The 21602-nt window shown below is 44.9% G+C and overlaps 1 protein-coding gene across 22 annotated transcripts in view; it reads right to left on the bottom strand.

Annotated features, from left to right (window-relative positions):
• LOC147454952 (uncharacterized) overlaps positions 1 to 21217 on the bottom strand; it is a 72960-nt gene extending 51743 nt beyond the window's left edge. For 4 of the 22 annotated variants that reach the window (XM_086516787.1, XM_086516788.1, XM_086516785.1 and 1 more), the window contains exons 1-4: positions 20419 to 21211; positions 19496 to 19595; positions 14374 to 14430; positions 8624 to 8770 (exon numbers count right to left, since the gene is read on the bottom strand). In XM_086516787.1, the coding sequence (XP_086372913.1) occupies positions 8666 to 8770; positions 14374 to 14430; positions 19496 to 19595; positions 20419 to 20555 (399 nt within the window). In that variant the 5' untranslated portion in view covers positions 20556 to 21211 and the 3' untranslated portion in view covers positions 8624 to 8665. The other 18 variants (XM_086516796.1, XM_086516797.1, XM_086516794.1 and 15 more) reach the window with 15 other exon arrangements.
• Between the last annotated feature and the right edge of the window lie 385 nt (positions 21218 to 21602).

The following is a 21602-nucleotide window of genomic DNA, read 5'->3' as shown; positions in this document are numbered from 1 at the left end:
GACAGAGATTACCAGACTTATCCACCAGGACTTGATTCAAGTGGACCCGAGGAGGACTTGGATAGAGCCTACTCAGGAGTTGGGCACGAAGATGGCATTTTACAGAGAACATTTCCTCCAACTCACAGCAAATGGCTTTGTAGTCAGGCCCAGCTATATGGATACACATTTATTATATGGGGTGCGGTGTGCTAGTGGCTAGATACGCACATCCTCACACCAGCTTGAGATTGAGATTGACAGTTATAGAGGAGTTCTGGCTGAGGCCAGGGTATGTCGTGTATGTCATAGGGAGCCAGAGATAGAGCTGCATTACATATGTCATTGCTCCACACTATGAGATTCGCGGGCGATTCCATTCCTTATTCAGGGAGGGTTTAAACCACCTTCCAGAGTTATGGGATACCAAGATCAGAGATGCTTGGGTATGGTCTTGCTTGAGTTGAGGAGACATAGAGATTGCTTGTTGAGGTGACCAGAGAGACAGACTCAGCCGTAGGTTACGGACTATTTCAGACCAGCCATTACCACTAGACAGCTAGACAAACAGGTTTTGCAGTGGACTTCGGATCCCACCTCCACTAGAGGCACACTGATTGACTGTGCGATGGACCTAGGGAGATCCAAATTCCAAGCGTCCACGATTAAGAGGAGGGCATCCCAGCATAGACGAAGATTACAGAGGAGGATTCAGATTATTTTGGTGCCCCATGCATGATACCCAGTCAGGTTTTTGACCATGTATGACATCGAGGAGATCCGACACCGACAGATGCTGGATTTACTTCGAGATGGAGGATTACCCCCTTCTTAGTAGCTTAAGTTTCTTGCATCCCTCATTATTTTGTAACTTTGTATTGACTAGAGAGTCTCCAGTTTTTCCCCCACTTTCACTTCCACTACAACATTTTGTTTAGGACGTTAGTCTTTCTTTCAGCACACAAACTTTGTATTACATTCACCAGTTTGTAACTTGTTGGTCTCATAGGTCATTTTGGCCTTTTGTAGACGTTTATATATCTCCCCCCCACCCACCCAATTAAGAGCTTTCTCCCCACCACCATCGTTGGCCTCCTCCAGGAGCGAGGGGCCGCCATGTGGAGTGACGTTAGCCTCAATTGTGCCTCGACAAGGACAAAGTGCTCTCAGCCTACGCGCAGCTCAGAATCCCAGCAAACAACAATTCTCGCTCAGTTCTGCCCTCAGCTCGACTGTGGAGGCCACTTCTACTCGCAACTCTAATCTAGAGGCCATTGGTCTTCATCCTTGCCCGAGCTCGAAAGCCAGAGCTCACACGTCTGCAATCGTTCAAGTTGAACTAGTGTCGAGCTAAGAGCCCTGTGAAAAGTTTTCTCCAGAACTTTTCAGCTTAGAGTAAAATTTGAGCCCTTGTTCCCACCTAGGGCACTGGGGTCTAGTCATTTACAACTCACTGCCATCATAGGCATGGCAACCATTGAGAGAACAAGTCCTTGAAGACCCTCGTGAGAACCCGACCGAGCTTTGCAGCTATCTTGGCAGCCCCAAGCAAGCTCGACCGCATTGAACAACTCCAAGGGACTCTCGAACGAGCCATGGAAGAGGCCGCTCCCCAGGTAAGAAGGCCAAACTGGACCCCTTTTCTGGAGAGAAGTAATGCAAAGACTCTCCAAAGAAGGAGTGATGTGAAGTATTCCCAAAAGCAGCGACGGGAAGTCTCCACAATCCCATCTATATAGCGTATATATAGAGGATCAAAGCTCAATTGAGCACTGCAAGAGCGCACTAGAAGACCACTAGAAGACCACTGTCACAAAGTGATGACGTGGCGGACAGCAAAAACCCTAATTTCTGCCAGAAACCCTAATTTTCGAAAATCACGGAGACTGAAAAAAAAATATTTAAAAAAAATAAATAAATAAATATATATATATATATATATATATTTTAATGACGAGCGACGCGAATCTTGCTTTTTCTCTACGCCATGACAAAGAGAGAGAACTTGCTTTTTTTTTTTAAAAGAGACTCTGAGAGAGAGAGAGAGAGAGAGAGAGAGAGAGAGAGAGAGAGAGAGAGAGAGAGAGAGAGAAAACTGATGCTTTTTATTTTTAAAAGCTTTTGGGGCTCTGCTTTTGGGCATCCCTTGTAACCTTTAAATTAGTGGTGAGGGCCTCACTTCTCAGAGCATCTAGACGCAGAGTCTGAGAGTGAAACCCTAGCCACTCTCTTGTACTTTGAACTGATTAATATAAAAAGAAATACCGATAGGGGCGCCAGTCTTTGGGGCCAATATCTCTAGGCACGGAACTCCGCCGGGCCAGTGCAAATCTATTGTGATCTATGAATTGTTTTGAAGTGGTTATTTGGTGCCGTCGCGATTGATTTTTGACTTGGAGTGTCCAAGTCTGTTACAGTTGTATCAGAGCACGGCCGATTTCTCTTCTACGGGAAATCCGATCCCCGAAATTTTTTTCCGCGGCACCTATGGCTTTAGGCAATGATCAGTCGACTCCCTCTGCATCAGGAGATGCGGGCAGGGATAACAACGAAGATTCCGGCAGAGAGTATGGCCCGCCTTGGCCTACTTAGGCAGAGCAGCGAGAGATGGAGCGTCGCCAGTTGATCGGCGATGCAACAAAGATGATGCTCAATTTTGCCAAGGACCCGAAGATGGCAAAATATATGAACCAGACCTCTTTGGAAGAGGTACAGATGGAGTGGCAGAGAACCACAACACCACTCCCGAAACCCGCTCTCAAGAAACCTTCTGCCTCCAAGAAAATATACGGAGAAGGAACTGGAGAACGTGGTTGATGCATGGATTGCTCAGCTTTTTGACGCGCAAAAGAAAGCCAAAAAGCACGGCAAAAAGTAGAAGAAAAGCACTGACTTTCCAGGTTATTTGGGTCGTCAGTCGACTTTTGACAAGGCAAAGAAACAGAAGAAGCGTGTTCGATTTGAAGGAGTCCCCAGTTCTTCTTCTTCTTCTTCTTCTGATAGTTCTTCTAGCTCCTCGGATTCGAGCGAAGAAGACAAAAAAGGTAAAAAGTGAAGCAAGAAACAAAGCCTCGGAAAGGGCAAGAAAAAGGCAAAGAAGGCTACATCTCGCCCAAAGACTGACAGTTCTACTGAGGACTCGTCTACAGACAGCTCAGATTCCGATGACGGAAAGTTTTATGCGAACAAAAAGAATTTTTACAAAGCCAACCAGTATGACTTTCTCGAAGATAAAAGCAAGAAAGTCCGAGAGTTTAAGGAAGGTGGCCACTAATCAAGTTTGATACTTTTCAGGATACTCAGATGCTTCAAAGGCTTTGTCTTTTATACAACAGTTTGACATCGCTTTCGCGGGAGGACGCTATTCAGAGCACTCCAAGATTCGGAGAGCTACCTCTTACCTTAAGGGGAATGCTCGTACGTGGTGGTCCACGCTTCTTTTAACAAGAGTGCGCCAATTAAATGGCTGAAATTTAAGCTTTTTATTTCTTCTTGGTTGACGCAAGAATATGAACGAGATGTACGAGCTACTTGGAACCATCTTCGGATAACCAAGAAAGATACAATCATGCTTATTGTGAAAGATTCTGGAGCTCTTTTCTACCCGCCTCTTCATTCAAGAAGATCTCGTTCAGAGAACAGATTGAGCGGTTTACCTTGGGTCTACCTTCAGAGATCCGAGATCACTGCTTGGAACAGAAGTCAGCTTCTATTCAGGAGTTGATGAGTCATGCGAAGCGGGGCTTTGCCATTCACTCTGGCAGTCTGACCTACCCCACAGATGAGGCCATGACACAACGAGCCGAACAGACTTCTGGGAATGAAAGTAGAAAGAAAAAGAGCAACCCAGAGAAAAATGATGCACGACCCAAGCTTACTCCTGAGGAGAGAGCTCACTTCATCAGAGAGGGGAAGTGCTTTGGATGCGGGGAACATGAACATATCTCCACGAAGTGCCCTAATAAGGCACAGAAAGAACAGAATGATAAAGACAATGACATGTCTGAGAGTTCGAGAGTAGCTGAGGAATGTGGCAGAAAAGGCAGATAGAAAAGCAGAATTGGTACCACATGGAGTGGGACCTGCACCGAATCTAATGAATGAAAGTACAAACTTTGCTGCTTTTGGGGCAAAGTGAAGGATCAGGAAGCTCTTTTGAAGGAGCCAAGGCCAACTTCTTTTCACTTGGAATTGGCGGCTCGATTTGGAATTACGCCCGACAGACTGACGCCACACGCAGAGGTAGTTCGACTGGCACCCGGATGGGATGTTGCCATTACACCGAGCATTGGCAAGCTTTGTTTGCAATGACAGGGGTGTTCAAGGCACGAGAGTGACGTTCTACTCAGGATCCCTTGGTACCACAAGAACTACGCCGTGGTTGACTACCGGGCCGAGAAAGCAACTTTGATAAATGAAGGGCTTAGAGATTGTACTTGATGAACTTCAGTTTCTTACTCATTCTTTTGGGAGAGCTGGATAAAGGTTGAATATGTTTTGACCTGATCAAAAGAACGCCAAGATTTTTCTCCACACTCATGCCGATTGCTTTTCAAAGGGCCTGAAGATCAAACCATTGATCTGATACCTGGAAGCACGCCACCGAATCGGCCACCTTATCGTGTGAGCAAAGTACAGAATGAAAAGATTATGAACCCAATGAAAGACCTCTTGGAAAAGGGTCTTGTCCAGCCTAGTACTTCACCGTATTGCTCTCCAGTGTTGTTGGTTTTGAAGAAAGACGGATCTTGGAGAATGTGCATCGATTATAGCGCTCTCAACAAAATCACCATCAAGAACAGATTTCCGATTCCTAGGATCGATGATATTATACTTGACAGGTTACAGGGATCCTCGTGCTTTAGCAGGATTGACTTGAAGAGTGGATATCATCAGATCAGGATAGCGCCAGGAGATGTCTACAAGACAGCTTTTCGGACGACTTTTGGGTTATTTGAGTTTTTGGTGATGCCTTTTGGCTTAACCAATGCTCCTACGACATTTAACCAGATGATGGACAAGATTTTTCGAGAGTACAAGCTATTTGTTGGCACTTTCTTTGACGACATCATTGTTTTCTCCAAGAATGAGGCAGAACACAGAGATCATCTGCTTCAAGTCTTTCACGCATTACGAGATCACACGTTAGTGATTAATGCAAAGAAAAGTGAATTTTTCCTACCAGAGATACACTTTTTGAGACACATTGTGTCAGCAGCAGGAGTGCAAATGGACCCGGCCAAGATAGAGACTATCCGTGATTGGCCCCATTTGAGGAATGTCCATGAAGTTAGAAGCTTCTTGGGACTGTGTTCGTACTACAGGCGGTTCATACGAAAGTTTGCAGAGGTTGCTTCCCCTTTGCATACCTTGACACAGAAAGGAGTACCTTTTTCGTGGGGACCCACAGAGGTGACTGCCTTTCGGACATTGAAAGAGAAATTGACTACGGGACCTATTTTGACTTTGCCAGACTTGCAGAAGTCATTTGAAGTATATTGTGATGCTTGTGGTCGTAGTCTGGGTACGGTCTTGATGCAAGAAGGCCATGTCATAGCTTACGAGAGCCGTTTGTTCTCTAGGCCGGAGATGACAACACAGATTTATGAGAAAGAGCTTTTGGCGGTTATCCATGCTCTTACTCAGTGGCGGCATTACCTACTCGGAGCGGATTTTACTGTCTTTACAGACCATCAGAGTTTACACTACTTCTTGTCACAGAAGCAGCTTTTGGAAAAGCAGATGCGGCAGGCGAACATCTTGTCACACAGTTCCACTTCCAGATTGTCCATGTGCAGGGACAGAAGAATGTGGTGGCAGATGCTTTGTCTCGGAAACCGTTGGTTCTGGCTATTTCCGCGATACATCGTAGGAGCTTCCAGGATATGGTCGATCAGTATGCCACAGATACAGATTTTGCAGATATTTTCACACGGATACGGGATGGGGAGACAGTAGTTGGATACTCCCTTCGAGAAGGCTACTTGATGAAAAAGACTATGTTGTGCGTTACACAGCCGTTGAGGGATAAGGTTATGACTGAATGCCGTTGTCCACCTTTTACGGGTCACCGCAGCATTGCTACCACCATGAAGGGGGTAGAGAGATACTTCTTTGGGCCGAGACTCAAAAAGAATGTGGAAGAGTTTGTGCGCAGTTGCTTGGTATGCCAGAAGGTCAAGTTTGACAGGCATAAGGCACAGGGATTGTTACAGCCTTTACCCATACCCACCCACCCCTGGGAAAGTATTGCAATGGATTTCATTTTTGATCTCCCAAGAACACAGAATGATCACGATGATTTCCCGATTACATGGCACGTCTGAGACGATTGTCTCAGACAGAGACCCTAGATTTATGAGTTTGTTTTGGAAGGCAATTTGGGAGAACATTGGCACGCAGTTGCAGTTCTCGTCATCGTTCCACTTGCAGACTGACGGGCAATTTGAGATTGCCAATTTAGTGATTTTAGATTTATTGAAGTCTTGTATCTCGGATCAGAAGACTCAATGGAAAAAGAACTTACCTTTGGTGGAATTTGCCTACAATAACACGATACACTCTTCGACGGGGAAGACGCCATGTGAGATTGTTGAAAGTGCTGCGAAGGTTCCATCCTTCCTGAGCACGAAATATATTTGAAGCGGATGAATATTCGCGAGATTTGGATACGGCTTTTGCCAAGGTTCGCGAGACTTTGCAGGAGTCTCAAGAACGACGAAAAAGGCAGCGGATCGCCATCGTCGTGACTTGAAATTGAAGGAGGATGATTGGGTGCTCTTACTTTTGAGAAGGCACGCCTACGAAAGAAAAAGGGAAAGGAGAGGCTTTTTCCAGAGCTTAGTATGCGATACTACGGACCTTTCCAGATCACTGACAAGATAAATGATGTCTCCTTCCAATTGAAACTGCCAGATACTTGGAGGATTCATAATGCATTGCATGTGAGTCTCTTGAACCTTGTTAAGGGTGATGTGCCTGATGATGGGGAGCCTGATGAGCAACCCGAAGTGGAAGAAAACAAGGAGATCCTTGTTCCTGAACAGATTTTGGCACATAACAATACGAAGAAAGGTAAAGTCCGAAGGCGATTCTTGGTTAAGTTCAAGAACTTTCTTGCATTTGATGCGAAGTGGATGGAGGAGGAGGACCTAGCAGATACTCCTCGGATTGTGAAACTTTACCTCGATGTTTTGGTTTAGCATAGTCTACTCCAAACGGAACCCAGAATTTAGCTTGGCCGGAGATCTGGTGCAGTGGGATGCACAAGAGGAGAGTCACTCCGCTCCCTTGTCAACAGATGCCTCGATTTTGATACTTAAGTCACTGATGTCTCTTTGAGCTTCAGGGATACTGAGAGCTGACTGTATTCTGCTGGATGACTTTATGAAATGGAATTCCTGATAATGATACTGATTAGTTCTTGAGTTCTTTTGAGTGCAAGAACTGATAGCCGAAATGACTACAGCATTTTGGTTTGATTGATCTCGAATAGACATGGTTGCAATAGGGGTTAGTCAATCGGACATCGATGAGGTCCCGATTGGACCTAGATGTGATTGCTAACTACATTGCCGATAAATCATGGTCTAAGATCCGAATGAATGTTGAATGTCATGTGATGTCCTGTGATGTCTGGTGATGTCCTGTGATGTCGCGTGATGTGACTGTCGATTTTGTACGTGTGCTAGATGTGTGTTCCTAGTACGTAGGTACTAACAGTCAGTGTCTACTAAGACGGTTTATGGCTTTTGTCGGTTTTGCAGGCGTAATCGCGGTCGATTACAATGCTTTCAAGAGGGGGGTATGTCACAAAATGATGACGTGGCGGACAGCAAAAACCCTAAAATTCCTACAAACCCTAATTTCTGCCAGAAACCCTAATTTCCGGAAATCGCGGAGGCTAAAAAAATGAATATATATATATATATATATATATATTTTAATGACGAGCGACGCAAATCTTGCTTTTTCTCTATGCCATGAGAAAGAGAGAGAACTTGCTCTTTTTTTATTTTTAAAGAGACTCTCTAAGAGAGAGAGAGAGAGAACTGATGCTTTTTATTTTTAAAAGCTTTTGGGGCTCTGCTTTTGGGCATCCCTTGTAACCTTTAAATTAGTGGTGAGGGCCTCACTTCTCAGAGCATCTAGACGCAGAGTCTGAGAGTGAAACCCTAGCCACTCTCTTGTACTTTGAACTGATTAATATAAAAAGAAATACCGAAAGGGGCGTCAGTCTCTGGGGCCAATATCTCTAGGCACGGAACTCCGCCGGGCCAGTGCAAATCTATTGTGATCTGTGAATTGTTTTGAAGTGGTTATTTGGTGTTGTCGCGATTGATTTTTGACTTGGAGTGTCCAAGTCTGTTACAACCACCATGAGTAAGCAACCGATGGAAATAAGGAATCCTCCATGCCACTCATAGAGCCCACAACATGAACCAAAACTGATATAAAAAGGCATGTGATAAACCTGCATGTAACCACTCTCTTTGACGGTTGGGCATCTAAGACTTCTTACGCACAAGTAAAGTGCGATCTCTTCCTATAGGCTTGGACACTCTCTTTGACGGTTGGGCATCTAAGACTTCACATCTCTCTCTCTCTCTCTCTCTCTCTCTCTCTCTCTCTCTCTCTCTCTCACCCTCAAATGGTGGTCATGGTGACAGCGGCAGTGCAGCTGCTACTATCGACGGTGGGGGCGGCGGCGGTGCCACTGGTGAAGGTGATGGCAGCCCGGACGATGGTGGCGGTGGCGACAGCTCCAACCCTGCAGCTCCCAGTAATACCTCTACAAAAATCAAAAAGTACACAATTAATTAAAATAATTATAGCTTTCTGTTTAGAGACATCTCTCTCTCTCTCTCTCTCTCTCTCTCTCTCTCTCTCTCAAATGGTGGTCGTGGTGACAGCGGCAGTGCAGCTGCTACTATCGGCGGTGGGGGCGGCGGCGGCTTCCATCACCATCGTCCGGGCTGCCATCACCTTCACCAGTGGCGGCGGTGCCACTGGTGAAGGTGATGGCAGCCCGGACGATGGTGGCGGTGGCGACAGCTCCAACCATGAAGCTCCTGGTGCTACCTCTACAAAAATCAAAAAGTACACAATTAATTAAAATAATTATAGCTTTCTATTTAGAGACATCTCTCTCTCTCTCTCTCTCTCTCTCTCTCTCTCTCTCTCTCTCTCTCTCTCTCTCTCTCTCTCTCTCTCTCTCTCTCTCTCTCCAAGAAATGGTGGTCATAGTTGTTTCGATACGGAAATACGGTAAAGTACGATACGGATTCGTACGGACAAATACGGTTTATTTCTGTTTTTAAAGTACGGTTTTGATAAATACGGTGTGTTTTTTTTATAAAACTTCAAAAACCCAAGAAAAATATTTCCATATCAACAAGGACATGAGCAGGGAAGTAAAGAGACCATAAATATAGAAAAGTTACAGCAATGTACATTAGATGATGCACGATAGACGCGGCCCTTCCTTCGAGAGTGAAGAGAACACAAAAGAGGGATTGACTAGACTCTAGTCAAGAGTACAAAATAGAGATGAACAGACGACAGTCTGCAGTCGAGGCATCATGGCATCATGTTGGATTCTAGTAGCTACTATGCTAGAGCCTATGGGCTAATGGTGAAGCTGTCATCATCGAAGGAGTCGTCGTCGAGAACGAGAGTATCTGAGGCCTCTGTGTCCGACCCAGTAGCAAACTCTCCCTCACTAATGAGGTTGCCATCACTATCATACTCAGGCTCCTTAAGAACCTCCTCCTCCGAAGACTCTAGAGGATCATCCTCAAGCTCATAAGCGGCTGATGAGCTAGCGGAACCGCGTCGTCCTCTGCCACGTCCTCAGCCACTGCGTGGAGTGCTACTAGCTCTAGCTCCTAGAGTCTAGAGGCCTGAAGGCTCAAAAGGCAGCCCGAAACGGCTCAAATCAGCTGCCCAATGGCTATATTTTTCAAAAATGTAACTTAAAATTTTTTTATTAAAAAAAAAAACCAAACCGTATTTGACTCCGTACGACTGTACGACCGTACGGTACGGACGTCCGTACGGCGCACGGAAACTTCCATGATGGTGGTAGTGGTGGTGGTGATGACGCCGGTGGGACTGCAACTGTCGACGGAGGAGACGACGGTGGTGGTGGCACTGGTGGAGGTGGAGGTGGAGGTGGTGGTGGTGGCAGCTGTGACAATGGTGGTGGTGGCGATCTGTCATCTGCAAGATCATTGGCAATCAACCCAGTCGAGGTGAGGTACGCGACCTTCTTCAGGCCCGCGCCTTCTAGCAGAGGTGGGAAAGACCATTGACATTAAGCTTCTCAGACAAGGATACTACCAGATCGAGTTTGAGACTCACACTACCAACTGCTCCTACACTCGAGACCACTCACACGGTCTCATCATGGGCTGCCCTAGCCTCCTGTGGAACCGAGGCTCTCATGGCATCTCCTCCTCACAGGAAGGCTGATATGAAGGGAGAAGGAACCGGATCGGGGCTTTCCTATGGTGTGGCTGCCCCATGACGACTGCTCCTCTCGTATGCCTGCACCATGATTGAGGTGCTCTGCATCTACCAGCGAGCAGCGACCAAAGATGGATCTCCTGTGACTTAGCTCGTTTGAGGATTGTACACCCTGTAACAGCCTTTGTATCTGCTCTTACCCATTATATCCCCACACACACACACACACATTGTGTTGTATTAGCCCTCAGTCCACTACTTTCACTCCCCTATTCATATCCTACATTGTGTTGTATCTTAGTCACTACTTTCACCCCCGTACTCATACCCTACACAGTTCCAGCTAGCTGCTTAGTTCCCATCTAGCAGTTTAGGATTCTATAGTACCCCAACGACCGAAGATGGATCTCCTCTGATTTAGATCTTTTGAGGATTGTACACCCTGCTCATCTTGTAACAGTCTTTGTATCTACTCTTACCCATTATATCCCCACACACACACACCCACATTGTGTTGTATTACCCCTTAGTTAGTACTTTCACCCCCCTACTCATATCCTACACAGTTCCAGCTAGCTGAGCTTAGTTCACATCTAGCACTTTAGGATTCTATAGTACCTCTTTTTCAATACCTTTTTATTTTTGGTACTTAGACATTCTATCAGATTCACCACATTGTAAATTTTTGGTCTCATAGGTCATTTTGCCCTTTTGAAAACGTTAATATAACATTTCATTCCATTTCTCTCTCTCTCTCTCTCTCTCTCTCTCTCTCTCTCTCTCTCTCTCTCTCTCTCTCTCTCTCTCTCTCCCCACATGGTGGTAATGGTGGTGATTGTGGTTGGAGAACATATGGCACAGCATCAGCCATATTTAGGCACCACCAGACCCCCGTCCAAAAGCATGGAGAATTTAGCGCTGACTAGAACTCCATGTGGGTACCAACATACTCAACCTTTACCCTGTTACACCATCTGCCCGCCCAAGCTAGGTGATGCTGAGGTGGATTGCCACGTAACGGCTATGTTTTGTTAAAAGTTGGTCGACCTACCCAAGCCAACCAAGCGACTGGGCGAGCCATTTGATTGGTTATTTTCCTTTCTCTCTCTACCTTTTTAATTTAGTCACCACCACTTTCAACCTTTTTCTCTCTTTGGCCGGCTGGCTAGTGTGACATGCCATGCCCGCCTACCCTCCCCTTTTTTGTAAAGATGCCCGCCATGCTTGCAACCGGCCGCCCACGTGTGATAGGGGCCTAAATAGGTCTCAAATTTGAACTCAAGATATAGCCCCTCTAGAACATGATTACAGAGATATTTGACAGAGATATATGACAGAGCAGGCGGCAGGTCTCCTCCTCTAGGTAGCTATGACCTCCTCCTTACAGTTTGTTCTCCTCCTTCTCCTTACATTTTGCTCTGTTTGTTCTCCTCCTCCTCCTTACAGTTTGTTCTTCGCGTTTTTTGCTATGCCTAGGCGGTCTGGACGAATTAGTGCAGTCAAAGCCAAAGAAGGGGAAGCAGGTAGCTCAAAAATGTCATCTATTGAGCTCAAAAATGTCAAGGTGGAACTCGCCATGAAGAAGCTGGCAACCATGTATGAGGAAAGTTCACCTATGTTTGCACAAACTAAAGAAGTGATTGAGGCAGTTCCTACCATCATATATCTACCAGCCAGTGAAGCCACGAAGCAAATAGAGCACGCCTTCCGTAACTGGGACACAATTACATGTATAAACATTGCAAATATTGTGACGACATTGAAAGGTATGCTTCATTCTGAGATCATTTCACAAATGTTTCCAAAAGCAAACATTTCAGAGATATATCTCTTACTTTATTCTGAGACCATCTCTGTGATGTGATTTCAGACCAAATCCAGGACTCCTGCAGTGTGCCATTGTGCTGATGTGATTTTTTTGTGCAAAGGTGAAACCCCTGCCTTTTTTGGGAGGGAACAAAGGCCTTCATACAGCAGCATTCACAGCTACCAGTCAAAAGGAATTTTTGTGAAGAATTCAGATGTTGATGATACACTCCCGAGGTCCCTCCCTGCCGCTGAAGCAGATAAGATCTGGACACCAGAAGAGTGGAAGGGGGCAATATCTCAGTTCCTTGCGGGGGAAGGCCGAGAGCCAGTAATGCAAAGATTAATAGATTGTGCTAAACTTGGGGAGTGCAGATTGGAGCTCAGGCTGACAGGTACTATTCAAACTGTGTGTGGAACTTTAAAACCAGATGTTCTTCTAAAACTAAGAGAGTATCCTATCTCACATTCAAGTGTTGCTGCCATCATTAGCATAAAGTCCAAATCTACTGGATGTTTTGATAACAATGAGGATCTTGGGAAAACAATTACATATGGGCAGGAATTTCTCACTAGAGCAGGGGCTTCACGAGATTCCATTGTTGTAGCCATTACCGATTTGGTGGAAAGAATTTGGTGGTTCCGTGTCAGTCGAAGCAGTCATCACAGTGAAGATGCTATAAGTATGAATGGCTTTACAGTTTTACAGGGTGAGCGTACCTTACAGGTTAGGGAAAGTTTGTGTGGCTATTTACAAGCTCATCCTACTTCTCTAGGACTGAAGAATAGCCCAAATTCAATTGCATTGCCATCAGGTTGGAGACAGGTCTGCCACTTGGGTAACCGTCAAACAAGTAATGTATACTGGGTTGAAAATAGTGGTTTCAAGTATGCTCTCAAAGTTCCAAAAAGAGGCTGCAAGCTTAATAGGGACATAAAGTACCTTACAGAGTTACGAGGTATTGATGGGGTGCCCAGACTGAAAACCCAAATTGGTTCGAGCCTAGTTCTCGAACCTGTAGGTGAACTGCTTACCTCTGTGGCGGTGCTGCCACCATTGGGTGGTTTGGTAGATATATTGCAGCATGCTCATGAAAGACGAATAGTGAATAGGGACATTCGTCTTCCCAACATAATGGTTGCACAAAATTTGCATGATGCAAGTTTGATGCAGCTCTACATCCTGGATTGGGGGTTTGCTGAACACTTTGGTGTGGATGGTGAAGTTTGTGGGGCCTTGGAGACTGCATCTGATGATCAGGGGCGCTTCTTACTAGAGATACAGATCCACCGAAACACACTATTACAGACACATGCAGCTACACAGACGGAGGGGACACAGTCACAGCTCACAGACTTCTTTCAGAGGATTACAATCCCCCCTGGACCCGCCTACACTCAGAGGAGAGTGACACTCCCACAGGCCGAGGCGAGTCGAGCTAGACAACGGCCACAGGTCACTCGCTACAGAGGTGCGAGCCTCCATCATCGACAGATAGAGGAGATCCAGGCTAGAGAGCGCCACGTCATTGAGGAGGGACGACTGGCTCACAGATGAGGGCCGACCCGGCAGCTTTCATCCGGGCGCCCTAGCACCAGACCCACCTATGTACCACATCTTACACCCTCCCATTAGTACAGGATGGAGCTAGATAGCTTGATGCATTTTCATATTGTACTACCCTGAGCATATAGATATGCATACATCTTTAGAGATAGAGCTCCATCCCTCCTCAGATACCCCATGGAGATAGAGCTCCATCCCTCCTCGGATACCCCATGGATATATCACCATCATCACTACACCACTTTTGTTCAGTTTAATTTGTATTAGTTTTATTTCATTTGTCTTTCCGATAGATAGATGACATATACACCATGTACATTGATTTGTCTCATAGGCCGATTTCGGTCTGATATGGACGTTAAAAAATCTCTCTCTCTCTACTAACTGACAGAGCCGTTGAGCTTGGGAAATCTAGACGTCCACATCTACGAGGGCCATCACGACATCGATGGAGGCTCCGCCATAGGAATGTATGTATGTGTATGTATGTATGTATGTATGTATGTCTATGTGTGTGTGTGTGTGTGTGTGTGTGTGTGTGTGCTATTATTTACCTGGTCTCCTAGAAGATGTAGGCAACACAAATCTCTCAAGTACAGGCGTAAATAATGCTGCAACAAAATCCAACAAAAAGTGTCAAATGGTCTATATGGCCACAACTCTCTCTCTCTCTCTCTCTCTCTCTCTCTCTCTCTCTCTCTCTCTCTCTCTCTCTCACCACACCCCTAGCTCAGCTTTTTCACAGTTTATTTCATTTCATGTTATATTTTGTCCTTTTTTCTTCTGGACACCCAGAGGACATTGACAGTTGTACATCTGATTTTGTCTCATAGGTCGAGTTCGGCCTCCAGTAGACGTTAATACAGTTCTCTCTCTCTCTCTCTCTCTCTCTCTCTCTCTCTCTCTCTCTCTCTCTCTCTCTCTCTCTCTCTCTCTCTCTCTCTCTCTCTCTCTCTCTCTGCGAGAAAAGGTGGGCTGGTTCCCATTTCATTAATGCTTAAAGAAATACAAAACGGCCTTTGGGCCCACATACAAAGATCAACCTGGAGTAAAAACCTCCAAAGAATATACAAAATTAACAGGGAGGAAAAGCTCCAGAGATACAGAAACATATCTGAACCATATAAAACAGGGGGTAAACAAAAGGCTGCAGCAGCAGTGGTGAAGGAAACAAGGTCGAATGGCCAGGCTTCAAAATTGAGAAGACAAAGTCCTCCCAACTGCAATCTCCAGATACACTCTGTCACTCTGTAATAACCAATCTGTATCTAATCTATCAAAAACAGGATGGCACAAACATGAAACTGTAGATAGCAAACACCCTGTATCCAGTACGCATCCAAAGTACACCCTGTATCCAGCGGAACCTGTATCCAGTACGCATCCAAAGAACACCCTGTATCCCTCTCTCTCTCTCTCTCTCTCTCTCTCTCTCTCTCTCTCTCTCTCTCTCTCTCTCTCTCTCTCTCTCTCTCTCTCTCTCTCTCTCTCTCTCTCTCTCTCTCTCTCTTTTTTGAAGAAGCACATGACTGTATTTCTGAGTATAAAAGTCCCAAGAGTCTCCACTTGGGGTATACAAATCGCCCGAAGGCACATCTGGGAGTGAAGTACACGGCTGCCTAGCCGGCAAAGAACCGAAAAGGCACATGGCCTCCTGAAAACTAGGGAAACTGTAAAACTGGATGAACAAACTGAAAGTACACGGCTGCTCAAGGCAAAGAGCCAGGGCATAGAACCGAGGCACAGGGCCAACTGTAGAACTGTAAAAACTGTAAGAACCAGGGGAAAAAACCCCTCCAGAAGAGGGTAAAAAGTGCCCTGGGCGAGAGGATGACATCTGGAACTCTGAAAGATCAGCACCTCCAAGCGGATAGCAGAAGCACCTCGGAGTAGGTGGTGAGGGGGTGGCTAGAAGTCACCCAAAACCGCCAAGCAAACTCAGCACTGCAAGGTAGACCAAGGCCATCAGGGAGGAGGATGAGGGTGAAGAGGTACCAGAAGCCATGGAGAGACACCAGTCGATGGAAAAAGCAAAAGCCAGTGAAGTGGAGAGGGGCAACTGCGACCACCACTTGTCGAAGAAGGAAGAGTGTCCAGAGGCGAGGCCCAAAGCCAAAGGACTAGTCCCGCAACTCGGAGAGGGGCAAGAGGGAGAAGACCGCCACCAGCAACAAAAGGCACAACCTGCAACCTGTCAGGACAAATACATCTTCCCCTCCAGGCTCTAAGCTGTATCTCTTCAAGTAAATCAAATGTTTCATATGAATTATTATAAACTATAATTTATGGACTATAATTTATAGTTCATAATTCATAGTTTTTTGTGTTTTTTGTAGAGCACTTACTGTTGGGTAGCCATCTTCTGTAGCAACCCTTTGCATACAATACTGCCGCTTTGGATATGTTCCTATCTCCCTTCCTCACACACAAACCCTCATCTCTCCTACTAAACCTATTCCATACTATGCATCAAAGTTGTCCTCTTTGGCTTCGGAAGATAGGGTAATGGTGGCTGCTGTGCATATGTGAGAGACGTTCTTCTTCAATTATTCCTAGAGGATGATGATGTCGTAATCCAAGGTATACCATTCGCGAAGGATTTTTTGAATTTAGTGTTGCTTATATAGGCCCTCTTATGCCCTAGTATAGGATCCATCGCTAGTATATGGGATGTGACATAATTGTAAGGGGTAGAGCCATTGTATAGGAGGGTGGACAAATTCTATAGGCTTGTCCATAGGGTAATTTTAAAAGGGGACAGAACTATTATTTAAGATTGGGACCCAATAGAACAGACCCATTGTATAAGGGATTTTGGACCGCTTTTATACAGGGTGGATCCCTTGTATAAGGGATGGACCAATTGTATAATAGGATGGACCACGTGGATCCCTTGTATTAGGAAAGGATCCATTGTATAAGGGGATGCACCTATTGTATAACCTAAGGACCCACTAGCGTATTCTCATTCTATAAGGCAATGGATCCATTGTATAAGCCATGGACCCACTTACGTGGGACTCATTGTATAAGGTGGTGGATTCGATATACAGTGAATCTATCACTTTTACAATGAGTTCACTCTATAAAAGAAGATGCCACCCCCATATCTTACGCACAAGTAAAGTGCGATCTCTTCCTACAGGCTTGCCTAGCTTGGACACTCCAAGCGAGAAATCAATAGCAACACACGAATAAAAACTTCAAAATCACTAAACTTTACCTAGAGAGAGAAAGAGAGTCGGCACGGCACGGCACGGCAAAGTTCTGCACTCAGAAGCACTGGCCCCAAAGACTGGCACCCCTCTCGGTATTTCTTTATTATTGATCACATCAAGGTACAACTCCCGAGGGTCCGCTTCTCTCAGACTCTTTGTCTAGATGCTCTATAGAGTGAGAGGCCCAAGGGCTCTTTTATTCTTACAAGGGATGCCCAAAAACAGAGTCCCAAAAGCATCCGATCCCAAAAGCTAGTGCTAAAGCTGCCACGTCATCAGCCCAACGCAAATCGCGAAAATCCGTAAAGCATGCCACGTCAACATGTCTACGCGTTTTACGATAATCACCTCCAGAGTTCAAGCTTCGAGATCTTTAGGGTTAGGCCCCACAGTCGGTGCTTCATAAGTTCTTTTTAGCTCGTAAGCCCACGACCCATCTTCTGGGTTTAGTTCCTCTTGTCCACTCAGCCATCTCTCTTCCAGTTGGGCATTCCACGTCATCACTTTGTGACATCTCTCCTAACAGAATACTCAAAAAAGGTGACTGGAGCATGTCCTTATACATTCGACGGCCACTACCTCTCACCAGGATCCCAATATAGTTGAGATAAAGGACGACCCTCTCAAATTCAAAGCCGCCAAGAGACAGACTCCTCTACAAAGAGATGAGGATCCATGCATCCCTTTCTGCCACAGGAACCGACTCTGATCGGCTACCAAGCAAGTCTAGAAAGAACAAGCCCTTTCCATCAAAGTAAAAATGGTTCTGGTATGTGTGCAGAGGAGTCCTCTCTAGCAATAAGGAACGAAAAGAAATGATACTTGAGAAGGGTTGTGCCAGACCCATCAAAGTGACCCCACCAACCTTGATATTGTAGAACCATAGTATCACCTCTCATAACCTAGTCCCACAAGTCTAGAATGGCAAAGTCAATCTCAAGAATGCTGGGTCAAATCCCTGTGCAGATATAAAACCTCTCTGCCAAGATATCAGCCGGCAACAATCTATCACAACACCAAGTGCTCATCGAGCTCGCTGGACCAGCTTCCCAAATAGACCAATCAATGTGTAATCGCTGCCCTAGCTGTTGAGGTCTCTCTTTAGACTCTCGATGGATAGGGATTGTGACCAAAGAATTCCATATAAGAGGTTGTCGCTCAATCTCCTCTCTCCATCGAGGAGTACATCTGACCAAGCACTCTTTAATGGAGCCCCAAAAAAAACTGTATCACTGCAGTCCATGTGTGCATGTCTCTAACACCAGGGGACTGAAAAGGAACGTGCTTATCTACCACATCTGGGTAATGGATATGTTAAAGACTACAAATTATTACCAAGGCCGACAGTTACAGGATAACACACACACCGACAAGATCGTGAAGAAATTATGGGTTTACCAAAGTTGAGTTTTACCCTGACCTGTGGATGCATGTTTGGCTTATGGTTGTTCCCAAAAATCATCAAGAAGTGAAAACGAGATGCGGGACTTGGCCTTGGTTGTCATTGTAGCATCCAAGTGACTGTCGGTGCAAGGTAGAACAGAAGTCTCCTTGGGGGTCATGGTTGCTACTATGGAATCCAACTGTCTACCAGTGCATGCTGTAATAGCTACCTCCTTTGCTTGAGGTTTTAATCTATTTGCAGTCTGTGAAGTACATCAGGTGACAGCAAGCGTAACTCTTGATAACCTTGAAAGATTTAGGTAAACACAAAAAAAAAGGTGAGCACAAACTAACAAATACTACAAGTTGCAAAAGATGCAGCATTGTTTTCGGTTATACAGGATGAAGCGGCCAAACCATCTCCATAGATCGCCAAATTTCATTAAAAAACATCATTAGAACACGCAAATGTACTTCGCTACAAGGAGCACTCACTCCTCTGGCCCCCACGAAAGGTCACGCTATGCAACCTTCCATTATGACATCAAGAGTACAAGGAAATGACCATCCCCACTTTCCGCACACTAGTGTCATCTTTTGACAAAACCTGCAGCCATGCACCAAAGGTACCTTGGCTGCTTCAACAACAATGCCATGTGTGGCACCAGAGAGAGAACCCTTAAAGCTCATGGGAGACCAGTAATACAGTTGAAGCTTCACAACCAAAGCTCATCTTTCACCCTGCTCCCAACTTTTCAGAAGAAGAGTGGTGCCTTAGAAGTGAGAAACAGTCTTGCACTGCCTACGATTCTAAGGTACTGACATCATTTGTGAACGACTCCTGAATAGGCTCTTGCATGACAAAAATTCCTTGACGATGACTACATCTAGCAGTGTTGAAAATGGCAGAAATTAGCTTGTACCATTTCTTTGTGCTTATGTTACTGTAAGTCGTCTCCAGCAATAGTTATTATGGTATAACAACCGGAGTTATTCAGTTAATTAGCATAAAAATCACTCTTGTAGCTTTTGATAAAATTCTGTAAAAGAGAGGAATGAGTTCCTGAAAACCCACCTCCTTGTGTGGACGGGAGGTCAAATGAGCCGGCTGAAATGCTTCTGACTTCACTGCCACATTGCAGACTCTGTAAACGGCTGCCCCCAAGACATCGTATCTGGCAACAGTCAAAGAGTCATAAAACAGTTTTTCAGGAGTCCATTTTTTTCCCTAGTACTTATTGATCAGGAGTTTCATAAAAGAAAATATCAAAGCAGATAATTCACTAAATGGGACTCAAGGTAGAGTTGCAGATACTCTGGAACGCAAACGTTTGCTTAAATGGAAGCCAAGCAGTAAAATACTTCAAAAGAGCAAGCTCACGAAGTAGCTAGTGGTGAAGCAGGGCTGAAGCAACAACTTACAGCCAAATGTGGTCAAAATAATTGTGCATTCTAATTTATTCGGTTTAAAAACTATCTGCACTGTTTAAACAACAAGTAACTCTTCATCTTTATCATCCCCTGGATTCTATCTCTGATTTTTACCCTAGGTCCATTTATCCAAACCCTTGTTTGAGGGTGTTTTCAACTTTAAATTCAATAATTGCCTTACACCATGCAGAGCAAGATGAACGACAAAACCCAAGATTTCTAAATTATTGAAGACTTCAAAGACAAAAACGAATCCATAATCCCTTGCAGAGAAAAAAAGCATGAAATCCTTCCTAGAAGCTCCACAAGCACTAGTGCATGCTCGGTACCTGCTTGAACTCGAGCGTATTTAACTCAAAAATGCAATTGTCGGTGAGCAGAGGGGAAAATGCAGATGGTGAAGAGAGAGTGAAGATGGAGGTGGCCACAAGCAGAGAGAGAAAGAGTCGACAAACACTTACAAAAACTGAGCTCTCTTATTAAGAAAAGATGTATACAGTTGTCTTCAAAGCCTATTAGACTCATGCAACAACTGACCTTAACCATACAAACTATCAACCACTTAACTTGTGGTGCAAAACCTGCATGGTTCTGGAGACCCAACTCATGGAGAAGATACTATCGCTAACATTCTCCCCTTCAAGCCTATCTACAAGATTAGGCTTGACAATTGAACATGACATAATGGAGTAAATCTGATACATGTGACCACATAGACTAGAGCACCCCCTAGATAGTAGATCATAGCTTAGGATGTGTGTATTCTTATCCAACAAGAGTCATGGATGGACAACACAGACTCAATCCACAAGACACGACAATTAACCAAGACAAATTGGGTGGTCTTACCATACCATAGAGTACAAATGTCCGGGTAGTGCCTAGAACCCTTACAACTTTATTTACCATAAAAATTGTTAGCAGTTGAATTATAGCTCAAAACTACTACGATTTTATTGGAAAAAGAGTCTTAATCTACGACATTCTGGAAGAAGATTTAGAACACATCACCATAGAGTAGAAACTGTCCCCAAAAAATGCATTGTCGTAAAAGTTGTCCTCATTCTAGTCTTCAGCAAAAGCACAAGCAATCTTCATGCTTCATGTCGGAAAAGAATTCTCCAACATCACAAAGCAACACTTTGATGTACAAGACAACTCCATCTTCTTTGATCTGATCAAAATTTCATGCAACTACGTAGAAGCTCGAAGCTGTGATGCCAATGAATCAAATACCTTTTGAAAACGAAACGAAAATCTCAAAGATCTCTCAAACGATGCAAAATTGGACTTTGCACGTGAGACGCAAAAGCGTGCATAGCAATATCCACACGGGCTGTTTTTCGAAAACCAAGTGAAACCTAACATAATTACATACAAGAGGTGAAGTAAGCTCTCCATACACATCTTTTTATTCTATTTCTGCAAAAAATAAAAAAATAAAAAATCAGCTCTAATACCATGTTGGTGGACAAAGGGGAAGATGGAGATCCTCCACACTATCTCGCACGGGCATGCTCAAATGGGATCGATGGTTGAGGTGATTTGGGCCGTCAGATGCACATTCGGACAAGCTTGTAAATTCGGGTTGATCCGCACCCCCCCATGTCTTGAACCCCGACCTCCCCACTACGAGCCATGATCACTAACCACTACGCCCTCATGCGTACGTTGAAATATAGGGGATTCGAATATATCATATTGTAAATGTGGGCGATTAGTAAATTTGGGGCAAATTTGTAAATTCGGGC

The sequence above is a fragment of the Adiantum capillus-veneris genome, chromosome 7, assembly GCF_014529385.1.
Source record: "Adiantum capillus-veneris isolate H3 chromosome 7, ASM1452938v2, whole genome shotgun sequence".
Classification (NCBI taxonomy): domain Eukaryota; kingdom Viridiplantae; phylum Streptophyta; class Polypodiopsida; order Polypodiales; family Pteridaceae; genus Adiantum; species Adiantum capillus-veneris.
This window is presented reverse-complemented; position numbering and strand designations above follow the sequence as displayed.